The sequence below is a fragment of the Macrosteles quadrilineatus genome, unplaced genomic scaffold, assembly GCF_028750875.1.
Source record: "Macrosteles quadrilineatus isolate MER2022 unplaced genomic scaffold, UCM_ALF_1.0 Scaffold_7__1_contigs__length_78375512, whole genome shotgun sequence".
In the NCBI taxonomy this organism is placed as follows: domain Eukaryota; kingdom Metazoa; phylum Arthropoda; class Insecta; order Hemiptera; family Cicadellidae; genus Macrosteles; species Macrosteles quadrilineatus.
The window spans coordinates 61,211,747-61,230,322 of record NW_026542600.1 but is presented as its reverse complement, the minus strand read 5'-3'; the positions used below and the strand labels follow the sequence as shown (position 1 = coordinate 61,230,322).

Here is an 18,576-nt window from a genome sequence, read left to right as displayed (position 1 = left end):
TGTAGCTGCCTAATCTCAAAAGAGCTTAGGTGACCCAGTTTCCACACCACGGTAAGCTGTTAGGCTAGGCCGTAGGGTCTCAGCGCGTTCTTTTTGTTAACCCAGAGCTTCACCAAGAGTCCTATCCTCTGGGGTAGGCTGCCCCAACCATCGCAGCTTACGGTGATGGCCACTCCATAACAGATTTGCTACCTCCCAATTTTTTCCCCTTTGACAAATGTAAAGGGTTATTTACTCGGTGAAGCCTTTCAATTAACCCTTTTTACCATTGACAAAGGATATTTTTCTTTTATATGTTTTTTTGTCTCTGTCAACCCGTTCATTTTAAAAGTCATCAGGCCATTTACTAGGCGAACCGTTCATTTTAGCCTACGACATTTTATTTACTAAGAATGACAGAGATTTTTTAATTTTTTGTTATTTTTTTTGTCAGATTATAGTCCGAGGTGAAAGGGAAATTAGGTGACATGGAGGATAACGCAATGTTTTACGATTCTTAGGCTAACCTCCGTACCAGCCCCTGGACTTATGGGTTTTAAGCCTGCCTGTTGGGCGAGTACACACACACACACACACACTCACACATAGGGAGGATAACGCAATGTTTTACGATTTTTAGGCCAACCTCCGTACCAGCCCCTGGACTTATGGATTTTAAGCCTGCCTGTTGGGCGAGTACACATACTCATATACACACAAGGAAACACCTCGAACTATAATCTGGTATTTAAGGTGAATTATATATTTTTAATATTTATATTCTGATATAAAATTACATTGTTCCAATTTACTTTACTTTGATACATATTCCAACATTTTATTTGGTAGCTATTCTGGAGAAAGTTTAAGAGGAATATCTCATGTTCATAGATGCTCAAGGATTAAACTTGTTTTTAGGTTAAATGATTAAGGGTTTAATGTATCAACGATACCTGCTTGGTATGGAAACGGTTGTCACTTCAATTTTTAAAACACCGGTCATTGATTCTATTTTAGCAAATATACTGTCAAAGTAATTAGAAAATGATGCTGATGTAAGTGTTGCAATAGGAATAAATGGTATATTACCAGATGTGTCTTCATATGTTAATAACGCCCCAATAAAACATGATGGGGGTGTGTCTTCTGTAATTATTCCTATAATATGGTCTGAAAATGCCCTTGGCCATTCCAACACATCTATTGAATCAGTGAGAAAAAACTGAAACTCTGAAGTTTTAATACCAAACCTCTTACTTTCAATTATGTCTTTTCTAGACAGAAACCTCAGAAATACAGCCATTACAAGTGAGGAGATCACCAATGATACGTCTGTTCTCGCTGACTGTTACCGGTAAAGTGATTAAAAACATACTATGACACCCACCTATGTAAGGGTCAATTCTCCTGTTTTTTGTATCCATAGGGGAGAGTATCATGATCTCCTTCGTACTTTCTCTTTGGACCAGTTACCTTAAACTGTTTAACTTCATCTGTTGTTACAATATCTCTATATTTTGTTCGTCTAATCCTGTGCTCATCAATTTCAACGATTTTAGAAGCTTCACTTAAAACCATCTCTTTTAGTTTCCCAAAATTCAAAATTTTTGATGTTTTAATATTGAGAGTAAGCCCTTTGATTTTACAAACCGGGATAAATTTCTGTTGATTTGTCGACCAGACAAGGTACGCGTATGTTTTAGGCCCCCCAGAGACAAACTCAGTAATGTATGAGCCGGGTCCATACTCTACCAATTCATCGGTCATTTCGCCGAGGTAATCTCCTGTAGGCACCCTATACAGCCCTTCGTGGTAGTAATATATAATACTATCTGTATCCCAATATAGTACTTGATCTCCTAAGGCATCAAGGTGTTCATACAACTTTAGTCTAGCGTGAGCAGTAGTGAAGGCTGCCATAACTACATTTACAGTTCTTAAAGACTCACTAGCCTCTTCAATATTTTGCCAATTTACTAGCACAACATCTTGGTTAATAGCCTGAAAGTATTTTAACTTACCCTCAGGATTGGTTAATAACCGAAAGAACTCTTTGGCATCTCGGATGATTGATGTTTTCATCATATTTTCCCTTTGCCCAAATTTACCCCAAAAACTGTTTAGCATCAATTTTGCTACTGATCTTAAGCCCCCATTTTTAACAATATGTTCCTTTGTCATTTCTATACCTTCACGCTCAAGAAATTTTGCAATGTACTGTTTCTTATCCTCCTCAGTCTTACACCACCCAGGGTATCCAGATGCCTCCTGCTTTAGTTTTAAAAATTTATCAATAAACTCAGTGAATAGCCCTCCTTTCTCATATGTGGCTACCTCATACTCCCACAACTCATACATATCCTGTATAATGTAGCCTTTCTCTACAGCCTTCCTAATCTCATCCATTGTCCACGTCCCAACCAATGCTCTATCTTCACTCTCGTGAAAACAATCCCCCTGGTACATTATTTCCCCACATGTTCTGCAAAGAACAAACATCAATTTATCATGAACACGTGTTGGTAAAACTGGATGATACAAGTTGAAAGGAGGTAAGATCTTGCATTTCAACAGTCCATCTACTTCCATACCTCTCTTTCTACATTCCTTATTACCAACATATATAGTTGGATGACCTATAGGATATTTACAGTATTTATTTACAAAAGGATATAGCGAGCAAACATCGACGTATTGAATAGTCTCTCCAGGGCCGCATTTATGGTAAGTTTTTGCGTTTCCTGTTCTACCTCCAAAGAATGCGTCTCTAGGATTTAATGGAAGTGTACTTAAAATAGGTAATTTGTCTAGATGGTTGAGTTTTTGATCCTTTTTCAGCTTATGGAATTCACATTCCCACATCTGCACCACATCTCCGAGCTTTTCAATTTTAGCTTTGGTTCTCTCGTAACGGAGATGAAGTGAATCAGAAGGGTCCTCTTTTAATGGGGTATCGCGATTATAGGGGAAGCATTTAGGGCACCCGTGCCAGTAACATCCGTGGAACTCGTATATGTTTTCGCCGTCAAACCCATCTACTTTCATCCCCTTTATAACAACCTCTTTACTACGTCCAGCATGATTGATTGTCACCCCACGTCTTTCCTCCTCCCAGGTAAGCCACTGTAGAGCAACAGCTGATTGGGTAGAAGACCGGTAACCATTTTTAGGGATCAGACCGATTGTATTTGGTTTTAGAAAGTTACGGCGAAAGGCTAGATTGCAGGCACTAGCAATTGTTAGGGACTCAAGAAATGGATCTACATTACATTGTTCAAGTAGCAATGATCTAAATTTGATACATGCCTGAGCTAAAATGTCAACGTCTGACATGCAATATTCCAATAATTCTTTTTTTAAATTAAATTCATACTTTTTAGCAGCCTGTTCATTGTACCATTTGTCAAAGTCATTATGGGATTTCTCAAACATGGATTCGGGACAGTAGTACTTTTTATCAGGCATAGGGCCTATGTAATTTTGATTTGCTACTGTATTGAACAAATGTGGGAAGTAACCTTTCTTCTTTTCAGGTGGTAAGTCAAAAGCTTTCGGTAAGGCAGATAAGGACATGGGAAAGTAGCTAAGGGAGTCAATAAATCTAACGTTAGCCACCTCCATCAAAATAATTTTAGTTCCTCTTGGGATGATGTTTGGTGTGAATTTTGTTTCTTCAAGGATATACCTAAGTATAAATTGAAAGTCAAACCCTTGTCCGTTGTGTGCAATTACACAGACGTTTTTGAATTGTTTGCGGGCTTCCATTACATAGTTCATGAACTGCCTAACAGGATTGCTATCAAATATTTTATAACGTTCCGAACAAGATTCACATTCACCCCCATTGATGCATTTGAAACAAAACTGTTGTGAAACACATAAATTCACTTTATGTAACTTAGTCTCGGGATCTGAGGGTAGGGACTCATCTTGGCGTGTTTCCAGATCAAAGAAAATAAATAGGTAGTCACGGTCTTTTGGGCTTTTCTTGTCTATCTGAATGTAACATTTATGATTGGGATCTTTAAATGTACCACAAGGGTGACAATATACCTCTCCACACACATGAGCCGATTTACGTTTAGTCGGGAATATCATTTTTTCACACCCTCGGCAGAATTTAATTGTTTTACAAATCTGTCTCTGATGGGCAATAAAGCACCGTTCATTTTTGAAAAATCGGTTACAATAGCGGCAAGATATGCCGGCATCTTCCTCTACACAAGGAGGTGAGAAGGTGTGACAAGATGGACAGATGTTCGAGCAGCGGTGCTCACCTTTATGCTCATAGGGTATGTGACATGCGTCACAAAAGTAACCACAGGCAAAAGCGGCTGTTAAGTTTGTAATTACATTATAATGGTTATCATGGTACAATAAGTTGATTTTAAACTTTGCTTCACTATTACCGCCAGAGAAATATACATTCCGGCCTTTGCTATCGTAATTATACACAGTTATTTTATATTTCTTTAAGTGTGCCTGGAACTTTTCAAGTTCAGGGATACCTGACCCCTCTTTAGGCATTTCAACTCTAGCTTTAGCTATAAGTTTTTTTGCCCTAATTGTCTGTCGCAAGCACTTGTCTTGACGAATACCTCGAATTTGAGGATCCATTTTTACATATGCTTTACCCACTACTATTGCTCTAGCTAGACATAAGTTGTCAGTGTTATTTATTACTACTATCCCCTTTCTTGCTTTACATTCTTCATTAAATGAATTGTACATTCCCGAACGCACTCTACCCCTGCCTACAGGAACATTGACTCTAGAAACACTTACTGTAAACGTATCACTACTAGTAACTGACTCTGAGTTACTTTGAATGATACCCCCAAAAATAGCCCATAATGAATCAGCTGTAACCTCGGAGGCTAGTTGTGGAACAACATACCCAGGTTCTTTAGATTTCAAATTAATAGAGGTAAGAGTAAACCCTAAGTAGTCAGTTGGTGAACAGTCGTGTTTAGATTGTTCTACTATTTGCTCAAGGCCCTTGCGTATCCACTCTAATTCAGATACACCTTCCGGAGGTTCAGTAAATTTAAAGGTAGTTTTCCATCCATAAAGCCTAAACTTTGGCACAAATGTTCTGTTTTCATCGATAAAAGTAACGGGGCCGGTAGATTTATGAGAACCTTTTTGGCAAACTCCGTCACAGGACTCCATAATATAAATGTCTAAGGATAAGTTAAGAGCTCAAAACACGTCTATCCCCAGCAAAGTCAGATGATAGTCTAAAGTAGCTGGTCTATCCACGCTATATATACGGTACTGTAAGCGACGGTGCTGCCTCCAGTGGCAAAACATCAAACTACAACGCAACTCAAACTAGCGACTCTAGTGGTAAAACATGGAACTATGGTGACAACACCAACTGGTAACAAACTAAAATAATAAAATCAAACAATGGTGGTGTTGTCACCATAGTTCCATGTTTTACCGTCGCTTACAGTACCGTATATATAGCGTGGATAGACCAGCTACTTTAGACTATCATCTGACTTTGCTGGGGATAGACGTGTTTTGAGCTCTTAACTTATCCTTAGACATTTATATTATGGAGTCCTGTGACGGAGTTTGCCAAAAAGGTTCTCATAAATCTACCGGCCCCGTTACTTTTATCGATGAAAACAGAACATTTGTGCCAAAGTTTAGGCTTTATGGATGGAAAACTACCTTTAAATTTACTGAACCTCCGGAAGGTGTATCTGAATTAGAGTGGATACGCAAGGGCCTTGAGCAAATAGTAGAACAATCTAAACACGACTGTTCACCAACTGACTACTTAGGGTTTACTCTTACCTCTATTAATTTGAAATCTAAAGAACCTGGGTATGTTGTTCCACAACTAGCCTCCGAGGTTACAGCTGATTCATTATGGGCTATTTTTGGGGGTATCATTCAAAGTAACTCAGAGTCAGTTACTAGTAGTGATACGTTTACAGTAAGTGTTTCTAGAGTCAATGTTCCTGTAGGCAGGGGTAGAGTGCGTTCGGGAATGTACAATTCATTTAATGAAGAATGTAAAGCAAGAAAGGGGATAGTAGTAATAAATAACACTGACAACTTATGTCTAGCTAGAGCAATAGTAGTGGGTAAAGCATATGTAAAAATGGATCCTCAAATTCGAGGTATTCGTCAAGACAAGTGCTTGCGACAGACAATTAGGGCAAAAAAACTTATAGCTAAAGCTAGAGTTGAAATGCCTAAAGAGGGGTCAGGTATCCCTGAACTTGAAAAGTTCCAGGCACACTTAAAGAAATATAAAATAACTGTGTATAATTACGATAGCAAAGGCCGGAATGTATATTTCTCTGGCGGTAATAGTGAAGCAAAGTTTAAAATCAACTTATTGTACCATGATAACCATTATAATGTAATTACAAACTTAACAGCCGCTTTTGCCTGTGGTTACTTTTGTGACGCATGTCACATACCCTATGAGCATAAAGGTGAGCACCGCTGCTCGAACATCTGTCCATCTTGTCACACCTTCTCACCTCCTTGTGTAGAGGAAGATGCCGGCATATCTTGCCGCTATTGTAACCGATTTTTCAAAAATGAACGGTGCTTTATTGCCCATCAGAGACAGATTTGTAAAACAATTAAATTCTGCCGAGGGTGTGAAAAAATGATATTCCCGACTAAACGTAAATCGGCTCATGTGTGTGGAGAGGTATATTGTCACCCTTGTGGTACATTTAAAGATCCCAATCATAAATGTTACATTCAGATAGACAAGAAAAGCCCAAAAGACCGTGACTACCTATTTATTTTCTTTGATCTGGAAACACGCCAAGATGAGTCCCTACCCTCAGATCCCGAGACTAAGTTACATAAAGTGAATTTATGTGTTTCACAACAGTTTTGTTTCAAATGCATCAATGGGGGTGAATGTGAATCTTGTTCGGAACGTTATAAAATATTTGATAGCAATCCTGTTAGGCAGTTCATGAACTATGTAATGGAAGCCCGCAAACAATTCAAAAACGTCTGTGTAATTGCACACAACGGACAAGGGTTTGACTTTCAATTTATACTTAGGTATATCCTTGAAGAAACAAAATTCACACCAAACATCATCCCAAGAGGAACTAAAATTATTTTGATGGAGGTGGCTAACGTTAGATTTATTGACTCCCTTAGCTACTTTCCCATGTCCTTATCTGCCTTACCGAAAGCTTTTGACTTACCACCTGAAAAGAAGAAAGGTTACTTCCCACATTTGTTCAATACAGTAGCAAATCAAAATTACATAGGCCCTATGCCTGATAAAAAGTACTACTGTCCCGAATCCATGTTTGAGAAATCCCATAATGACTTTGACAAATGGTACAATGAACAGGCTGCTAAAAAGTATGAATTTAATTTAAAAAAAGAATTATTGGAATATTGCATGTCAGACGTTGACATTTTAGCTCAGGCATGTATCAAATTTAGATCATTGCTACTTGAACAATGTAATGTAGATCCATTTCTTGAGTCCCTAACAATTGCTAGTGCCTGCAATCTGGCCTTTCGCCGTAACTTTCTAAAACCAAATACAATCGGTCTGATCCCTAAAAATGGTTACCGGTCTTCTACCCAATCAGCTGTTGCTCTACAGTGGCTTACCTGGGAGGAGGAAAGACGTGGGGTGACAATCAATCATGCTGGACGTAGTAAAGAGGTTGTTATAAAGGGGATGAAAGTAGATGGGTTTGACGGCGAAAACATATACGAGTTCCACGGATGTTACTGGCACGGGTGCCCTAAATGCTTCCCCTATAATCGCGATACCCCATTAAAAGAGGACCCTTCTGATTCACTTCATCTCCGTTACGAGAGAACCAAAGCTAAAATTGAAAAGCTCGGAGATGTGGTGCAGATGTGGGAATGTGAATTCCATAAGCTGAAAAAGGATCAAAAACTCAACCATCTAGACAAATTACCTATTTTAAGTACACTTCCATTAAATCCTAGAGACGCATTCTTTGGAGGTAGAACAGGAAACGCAAAAACTTACCATAAATGCGGCCCTGGAGAGACTATTCAATACGTCGATGTTTGCTCGCTATATCCTTTTGTAAATAAATACTGTAAATATCCTATAGGTCATCCAACTATATATGTTGGTAATAAGGAATGTAGAAAGAGAGGTATGGAAGTAGATGGACTGTTGAAATGCAAGATCTTACCTCCTTTCAACTTGTATCATCCAGTTTTACCAACACGTGTTCATGATAAATTGATGTTTGTTCTTTGCAGAACATGTGGGGAAATAATGTACCAGGGGGATTGTTTTCACGAGAGTGAAGATAGAGCATTGGTTGGGACGTGGACAATGGATGAGATTAGGAAGGCTGTAGAGAAAGGCTACATTATACAGGATATGTATGAGTTGTGGGAGTATGAGGTAGCCACATATGAGAAAGGAGGGCTATTCACTGAGTTTATTGATAAATTTTTAAAACTAAAGCAGGAGGCATCTGGATACCCTGGGTGGTGTAAGACTGAGGAGGATAAGAAACAGTACATTGCAAAATTTCTTGAGCGTGAAGGTATAGAAATGACAAAGGAACATATTGTTAAAAATGGGGGCTTAAGATCAGTAGCAAAATTGATGCTAAACAGTTTTTGGGGTAAATTTGGGCAAAGGGAAAATATGATGAAAACATTAATCATCCGAGATGCCAAAGAGTTCTTTCGGTTATTAACCAATCCTGAGGGTAAGTTAAAATACTTTCAGGCTATTAACCAAGATGTTGTGCTAGTAAATTGGCAAAATATTGAAGAGGCTAGTGAGTCTTTAAGAACTGTAAATGTAGTTATGGCAGCCTTCACTACTGCTCACGCTAGACTAAAGTTGTATGAACACCTTGATGCCTTAGGAGATCAAGTACTATATTGGGATACAGATAGTATTATATATTACTACCACGAAGGGCTGTATAGGGTGCCTACAGGAGATTACCTCGGCGAAATGACCGATGAATTGGTAGAGTATGGACCCGGCTCATACATTACTGAGTTTGTCTCTGGGGGGCCTAAAACATACGCGTACCTTGTCTGGTCGACAAATCAACAGAAATTTATCCCGGTTTGTAAAATCAAAGGGCTTACTCTCAATATTAAAACATCAAAAATTTTGAATTTTGGGAAACTAAAAGAGATGGTTTTAAGTGAAGCTTCTAAAATCGTTGAAATTGATGAGCACAGGATTAGACGAACAAAATATAGAGATATTGTAACAACAGATGAAGTTAAACAGTTTAAGGTAACTGGTCCAAAGAGAAAGTACGAAGGAGATCATGATACTCTCCCCTATGGATACAAAAAACAGGAGAATTGACCCTTACATAGGTGGGTGTCATAGTATGTTTTTAATCACTTTACCGGTAACAGTCAGCGAGAACAGACGTATCATTGGTGATCTCCTCACTTGTAATGGCTGTATTTCTGAGGTTTCTGTCTAGAAAAGACATAATTGAAAGTAAGAGGTTTGGTATTAAAACTTCAGAGTTTCAGTTTTTTCTCACTGATTCAATAGATGTGTTGGAATGGCCAAGGGCATTTTCAGACCATATTATAGGAATAATTACAGAAGACACACCCCCATCATGTTTTATTGGGGCGTTATTAACATATGAAGACACATCTGGTAATATACCATTTATTCCTATTGCAACACTTACATCAGCATCATTTTCTAATTACTTTGACAGTATATTTGCTAAAATAGAATCAATGACCGGTGTTTTAAAAATTGAAGTGACAACCGTTTCCATACCAAGCAGGTATCGTTGATACATTAAACCCTTAATCATTTAACCTAAAAACAAGTTTAATCCTTGAGCATCTATGAACATGAGATATTCCTCTTAAACTTTCTCCAGAATAGCTACCAAATAAAATGTTGGAATATGTATCAAAGTAAAGTAAATTGGAACAATGTAATTTTATATCAGAATATAAATATTAAAAATATATAATTCACCTTAAATACCAGATTATAGTTCGAGGTGTTTCCTTGTGTGGATATGAGTATGTGTACTCGCCCAACAGGCAGGCTTAAAATCCATAAGTCCAGGGGCTGGTACGGAGGTTGGCCTAAAAATCGTAAAACATTGCGTTATCCTCCCTATGTGTGAGTGTGTGTGTGTGTGTGTGTGTACTCGCCCAACAGGCAGGCTTAAAACCCATAAGTCCAGGGGCTGGTACGGAGGTTAGCCTAAGAATCATAAAACATTGCGTTATCCTCCATGTCACCTAATTTCCCTTTCACCTCGGACTATAATCTGACAAAAAAAATAACAAAAAATTAAAAAATCTCTGTCATTCTTAGTAAATAAAATGTCGTAGGCTAAAATGAACGGTTCGCCTAGTAAATGGCCTGATGACTTTTAAAATGAACGGGTTGACAGAGACAAAAAAACATATAAAAGAAAAATATCCTTTGTCAATGGTAAAAAGGGTTAATTGAAAGGCTTCACCGAGTAAATAACCCTTTACATTTGTCAAAGGGGAAAAAATTGGGAGGTGGCAAATCTGTTATGGAGTGGCCATCACCGTAAGCTGCGATGGTTGGGGCAGCCTACCCCAGAGGATATGACTCTTGGTGAAGCTCTGGGTTAACAAAAAGAACGCGCTGAGACCCTACGGCCTAGCCTAACAGCTTACCGTGGTGTGGAAACTGGGTCACCTAAGCTCTTTTGAGATTAGGCAGCTACATACAATTGAAATAAGATTAAAAAAGGTTGCAGCTATAGTTTAATTATATGTCTAGGTAGTGTTGACGTCTAAAGTCTTAAGCATGGAAATGATTTTTAAAACCATTAACTTAACACCATTTACTTGAAATGAGTATACTCCTCCTCCTCTTCTTTTTCCCCTTCGTCGTCCCTCTCCTTTTCTTCCTCCATTTCCCTCATCTTATCCTCTTCTTCCTCCTTTTCCTCTTCCTCTTCCTGCTCCTACTCCTTCTCCTTTTCTTCCTCCTTCTATTTCTTCTCCACCTTCTCCTCCTTTTTCTCTTTCTTCTCCTCTTCTTCCTCCTTCTCCTCCTACTCCAGGTATAATATGTTTAATTACATATTTAGAAATTGAATACGCAACCTTTATTTTATTTTTTATCTTCTGTTCTTTATTTATCCTTATAATGGGTGTTCTATGTTTACAAGTCCATAAAATGATTAGTTTTCATTGCTCTAAAACTAATTTCAAACACATAAAAAGAAATAAATTTACTAAAATAAACAGTACAATCAAATTGTTTCTCTATAATCCCTGGTAGGTATATAACTTTTACTGTAGATTTAAGCAACCATATTAACCAATTCCCATCTGTACTCTAATTCTGTTGAAAAGTGTAACTAGTTGACCATAGCATTCAGAAATCATCTAGACATTTAAGCATAGACCTTGACAAGAGGTGATCAGGACAGTAGACTGTGTCCATAGAAAATAATCATTAGCACTATATAGGAATGACTAAATGTTTACACTATTAACCAGAGATAATACCAATTTAACATCAGTATAAAAAAAGGATACATTAGAAGTTGTATACTGGTAAATCTAAACATAGAGCTATTATCAGTGCATTAGGTTCAATAACTTAAGTCAACATACATTCTAAGCTCTCCACTGTTGGGATATGACAGGTATAAAGAAAGATGTTAGACAATAATGCACAGGCAAAAGTCATCAGGTAGTTAAAAGAGTATGTTTACAGTTACAACAACAAAAAGTCATAGACAGTAAATTAAACACTTAACAAAGCCATTGATATTATTACTATGTGGTTAGCTAAACAGAAAACTGTTAACACACAAGGATTATAACAGGTTTTAATGTAGGTAGCAACAAGTTATACAGTAAACAGCTGCTGAGGTGGTGCATAAATGTGTATGTTGATCCATGAAAATATCAACAGGAAGTTACACCAGAAACCACAATCGATGGTGATAAAGTCAACACATATCAGTATTAGTTATCATATGTACAACTCTATAAAAGTTATTGTGTATTAGAACAGTACAATTATTAAGTGTAATACAATGCAGTACAAGTAATAAGTGGGTTCAGTACAGTACAGATGTAATACAGTGCAATACAAGTGTAATACAATATATTACAAGTGTGATACAGTACAGTACACATGTAATGTACCAATTTCAAGTTACAAGGATACAGGTAATTAATTTAAATCAGGTTACATTCATTACCATAAACTTGGTAAATTACCCTATTTGTTTCTTGTTATTTAACGTTTCAATAATTCAAGCACAAGTGATAAAGCTTCATCAACACTAGTTTAATTCCAAAAAGACTTGTTTTAGACTGTATACATAACTAAGGTTCAAAGTTAAGGTTATGTCACAGCTGATTAATTTGGCAGAAACATATTACACAAGAAATACCAGATATGAAGATGGGTATTAGTAAGATACAAACCTATAACCTCTGGGATCATAGTTCACACTACTCCCACTTCAATACTAAAACTCAAAGTATTAACCCAACCAGATCGGTGACTGATAGGATTCGAACCCACAACCTCTGAATTGAGGTAGTGCATAGATATAAAAATTCAGATGTTATGCCAGAAAGATGAAGTCATTCACTTATCAGATTTACAACACTCCACAAAAGTGATAGTATATTAGTTGGGTGTATTAAAATACATTACAAGTAATAGTAAAAAGTACAGTACTCATTTTTTAATATGTTGGTGTAATCTTTTGTAGTAAATCTTCAGTGCCGGTTCGTTAGTCTCATAGTAATAGTTAAATTAAATGTTACAGTGATACAGATAAGTCTGTAATGGTTACCATTAATAAATCATTTAAGTAAGGTTATCGTCATTAATATAGAACAAGCTTTATCAGGTATTCTGTAGATGCTTTGTTAGTCAATATATCATTAAATCAAATTACACTGGGCAAATTTCATCGAGACTAGCGCTCCAGTGTCACAAATATGAATGAATAGACTTGGTATAATACAGAAAGTGAGGTTATGTTACAGATACAATCTTGGCATGGAAATTCACAGCTGATTAATTTAGCAGGTACATGTTACAAAACCATAAGAAATACCGGTTATGAAACAATTAGATACTAGTAGGGTTTAAGCCCTAGACTAAACCACTAAACTCTCTATACCATACTAAAACTCATTTTGACCAAGAATGAAACAATCAGTGGCTGGTAGGACTCAAACCCTCAGCCTCTGAGATTGAAGGTCTACACTACTACAGCTACAATACAACATCATACCAAAATCAACATATCACCCCGACCGGAAATAAACATTTAGTGACTAATAGGATTCGAACCCGCAAACCTCTGGGATCAAAAGCTCATACACAGACAGGAGACTACAATACAACACCGAAAATCAACATATCACCCCAACCGGAAATGAAACATTTAGTTACTAATAGGATTCGAACCCGCAAACCTCTGGGATCAAAAGCTCATACACAGACAGGAGACTACAATACAACACCGAAAATCAACATATCACCCCAACCGGAAATAAACATTTGGTGACTGGCAGGATTCAAACCAACAAACCTCTGAGACCAGAGGCTCATACACGGCCAACTACTAGATAGAAACATTATTCAGATTAAACATCATTCCAACAATACATAGCATATATGAAATGACCACGTTGGTATCACCATAGATAAAACATACTCCCTTAGTAGATTTCTCATCCTTTTGGAACAGCTGAAGACAATTTTATTGTTAGTTCTGTACGGTTTATGTAGAGGTCGTCTTTTGTTTACAATTTTTTCCCGTTATTACAGCCATTTAAAACATCGTTTAACCAAATAATACGATCTAATCATAAACAATAACTTTTCTCCTAGTTATATAACCAAACAGCAAAGCACAAATCAAGAAAATAACCCTAAAATAATAGAAACAAAGTTTCGTCGACACTAGCGCCTTTGTGTCACGTACATGAACTAGACACGAAAAACGTGCTTCAAAATTTACAATGGGATGAGAAGTATACTTGTGTTGGTTAGTCTATGCCGTCTATGGTATCACTTAGCAAGAGTTGGCGGTATCACCTAATTACAGAGGTTATATAAGATGGCGGGAACCTACGTATGCAATACGTAAAGTGAGGCTTGGCGGGAAGATGAGGTTACGTTGTTTGGCGCGATAATAAAAGTGAGGTTATGTTACTTGGCGGTAAGGTGTTTTTTTTTCATTTAGCGGGAAGGTAAGGTTTTTTTTTGTTTGACGTGAAAATAAAAGTGAGGTTATGTCACTTGGCGGGAAGGAGAGGTTTTTTTCGTTTGGCAGGAATTGGCGGGGAGTAAGGGGTTTTTTCGTTTGGCGCGAAAATAAAAGTGAGGTTATGTCACTTGGCGGGAAGGAGAGGTTTTTTCGTTTAGCAGGAATCGGCGGGAAGTAAGGGTTTTTTCGTTTGGCGCGAAAATAAAAGTTAGGTTATGTCACTTGGTGGGTAGATAAGGGTTTTTTCGTTTGGCGGGAATTGGCTAGAAGGTAAGGTTTTTTTTCGTTTGGCGCGAAAATAAAAGTTAGGTTATGTCGCTTGGCGGTAAGGTGAAGCTTTTTTCGTTTGGCGGGAATTGGCGGGATGGTAAGGTTATGTCACTTGGCGCGAAAATAAAAGTTAGGTTAGACCACGTGGGTAAAAGTGTGGTTAGACCACGTGGGTAAAAGTGTGGTTAGACCACGTGGGACACCAGGGGGCATAGTTTAAGGGGAGGAGTGGGGATGAAATGCTGCTCTCTGATTGGTGCCCGCAAGAGCTGGGTAGCCTACTCCCTGTATAAATGTTGAATAGATATTGTATACATTAGTTAAAAGACATAAACAATAGAAATTAGATTATAGCTTATACTACACATATTTAACAGAACACAAGTAATACAGTGTCAGTATACAGTTATTAAATAAAAATTTACGCAGGTATAAAAATAGCAGTTTATTTACGTTAGATAGATATAAATCTATTCCCCATAAGAACCCATGTTGGGCCCAAGGTATCGGCCCTAACTACTCTCCTCTCTCAATCCTTGAACCTTATTGGTCCGTTACCCGTGTTGTTATGAGTAAAACTATGCTGTTATGAAAGTAAAAAAATGCTGTTATGAGATACTTTTCAATTCTAAGAACTGTACTGAAGCGGCTATTTAAAAAAAACGGTCGTAGGTAATAGTAGTTTACGCAACGATTGCGAAGTAAGTCTTTACGACACGAGTAGAAAATTTAAGGCACGAGCCTTGGCGAGTGCCTTATAAACTTTTACGAGTGTCGTAAAGACTATTAACGCGAGTTGCGTACAGTACTTCACCTACGACCGTTTTTTAATTACTATCAATCTGGATTTAATTACTAACAATCACTAATGATAACTTGTTAGAGAGGTTATGTTTTCGTGTATTGTCATTGCCACTGAAAGTGATGCAACGACTTGTTGTATAATCAGCTGATTTCCTGTAATTACGTGTTTGTTAAACTTCGTTAAATATTACATTGCTAGCAGCATTCTTACCATAAATAATATTGTATCAGGTACAATTCGGCAAATATTTTATTTATTTTTGGACTTCCACCAACTTAATTAAGAATACGCGAGTATCAACATGAACAAGTCGGATCAACAATTAAATTGGTCAACTGATCAGCTGATCAGCTGATTAGTTGACGTTCGAAGCATTACAATTTTAATTCTTTTCTCTCAATACTTGAACCTCATTGGTCCGTTACCTGTGTTAATATGAGAAAACTATGCGGATATGAAATGAAACTATACAACTGAACTGAAATGGCTACTTTAAAAAAGGTTCGTAGGTAAAATATGTTTACCTACGACCGTTTTTTAAAGTAGCCATTTCAGTCCAGTTCTTAGAATTGAAAAGTTTCACTTAACAGCTGTTAACATTCATAACAGCATAGTTTCATTTCATAACAGCACAGTTTTTCTCATAACAACACGGGTAACTGACCAATGAGGTTCAAGGATTGAGAGAAAAGAAGTAAAATTGTAATGCTTCGAACGTCAACTAATCAGCTGATCAGCTGATCAGTTGACAATTTTAATTGTTGAAATGGAAGATTCCACTACTTGTTCAAATGTATGTTTGTATACCTTTTGTTTGCATAGTTGTATATTTGATTTTATATCTATTTGTATTTTCTCATTAAAGTAGTAGCAAGTAACTTGATGATTGGAACTTATTATTGTCTCATGAATTTGTTGAGTCTGTATTTAATGTATTTATCAAGAGCATTTCATCATTTTTCGGCATCATTGCACTTGCATGTTAACGGATTAATAAACTGCAAAATATTTATCGTAAATAAATTATAGTTGTAATTTTGTTATTAACAGATTGTTGTATGGAAAGCCATACCAAAGAACAGGGTTGTCTGGAAAGCCATACCTAACGTTTCTCTTCAATGTTACTTTTTTGATATTATAAAAAAGTATTAAAATATAAGTAACAAAATTATTATATCAATGTTATACGATTATTTGTTACAACCTCCCATAATCCACTAAGATTTGGTTAAATAGGGGAAATGCAGCAAAATCTAGTTCAAATTAACTTACACCACTGTGATAAACAACTGGATTAATCTCATTTTACCATACTCCATAAACACACATTTCATTTAATGATTAAAATAAAATGAATTCACGAGGACCAAGACAGATAAATTACGATTGAATCAGTTAAAACGTATTAATTATTATTAAATTTGTACACCTTGGTCCTAAAGCTTCTTCTACGTCATATAATATTTTAGTCCTCAACTTTACGATTTTACTAATATCTTCGTTTGAAATTAGCTTTGTTACAACCCTTTTCATTGGGGAGCGAGCTGGCGTAGTGTGGTAGTTAGAGCGCGGGACTTCAGTCCGAGGCACGATTGGCACAACAGACCGGTAAGGAAGTAGTAGGCAGGTAGACAGAATGCGGGAAAATGGAAATTGTTTTGTCCCCACAAAGTCCCCGTTTATTAGAGTTAGCAATTACTTCATCATCAGTTTTCAAGCCGTGCACGCGTTCTAAATGTTTTCGTGTATTCGTGTGTCCGTCCTGTACATATATGTGTATTATTTATTCAACACCTGAAGCAATGCAAATGAAGAAAGTTCGTGTTAAATGTGACAAGACTATAGTTTAGTGTACCACTACGCACCTGACGATGGAGTCATCTCCGAAACGGCCGTAGTGAAATATTACCCCTGATTGCGTTGACGGTAAGAACCATAGATATATTTATTATATTTTCACGCAATTTGCCACACTCAAGAATATGAATTAGGCAAGTGGTGAGGTAAAGATAACGAGAAGATAAAACGAGATCGTCTACCAAAAATTACTAATTAAAATATGTTTACCTACGAACGTTTTTTAAAGTAGCCATTTCAGTTCAGTTCTTAAAATTGAAAAGTTTCACAGCAGTCAACAGCTGTTAACTTTCATAACAGCATAGTTTTTCTCATAACAACACGGGTAACTGACCAATGAGGTTCAAGGATTGAGAGAAAAGAAGTAAAATTGTAATGCTTCGAACGTCAACTAATCAGCTGATCAGCTGATCAGTTGACAATTTTAATTGTTGAAATGGAAGATTGTACTACTTTTGTTCAAATGTTTGTTTGTATACCTTTTGTTTACGTAGTTGTATATTTGATTTGATATCTATTTGTATTGTCTCATTAAAGTAGTAGCATGTAACTTGATGGTTGGAACTTATTATTGTCTCATGAATTTGTTGAGTCTGTGTTTAATGTATTTATCAAGAACATTTCATCATATTTCGGCATCATTGCACTTGCATGTAAACGGATTAATAAACTGCAAAATATTTATCGTAAATAAATTATAGTTGTAATTTTTTATTAACGGATTGTATATTATTGATTGTTATTTATTTGAAATCTAGCTGTCTTGATTGTTATTATTAACTTACATTGTAAAAAATGGTGGAACCGTTGAAATAAATAAGCTGCCCAGAAGGGCTATTTGTTTCCTGTTTGCCAATTTTGCTTAAATTAATTGGACTTTGGACAAAAATGAGGGACAACAGATTACTTAAACAATGCAGCAAAGCCACACGCAACTTTTAAGTAATTTACAGTTAAATGATGAAATAAACGATTTGGATTAAACATGATTAAGGTAGTTAATTTTTGAATATTTCAATTATATTTATAATAAACGAATTTACGATGCGACGTTACATAAAAACGACCATATGCATGACGGATGTAATACATCACCCAAATGAACTGCATTTTGGTCAATTCATTTGCCCATAAGGCTGACACGTGAAATGTCAGACGTTGGCATTCAAAATGGAGAGTTCACAAGCGTCTCTATAATCCCCAGTGCCCTATTGAGAAACAAATCTACATTTTATCTTTATAAGAATTATAAGTCACAATATTACTACTTAACTAATGTCAAAGCTCTTTGAGGGGCTTTGGTGAGTATATTCATTTTGAGGATCTACAAATAAAAAAATATTCTCTACTGAAGACGTAACATTCCTTACTCTAACACTCTCAAACTTCGGTCCCGCCTTGTATAATGATCTCCCCAAT

General features: G+C 36.7%; 1 protein-coding gene across 1 annotated transcript; it reads right to left on the bottom strand.

Moving 5' to 3' along the window:
* Positions 1-1,377: 1,377 nt before the first annotated feature.
* On the bottom strand, positions 1,378-4,077 carry LOC128999041 (uncharacterized). The gene has a single exon (XM_054425398.1). The coding sequence runs from the start codon at positions 4,075-4,077 to the stop codon at positions 1,378-1,380; it is 2,700 nt and encodes an 899-aa protein (XP_054281373.1).
* Between the last annotated feature and the right edge of the window lie 14,499 nt (positions 4,078-18,576).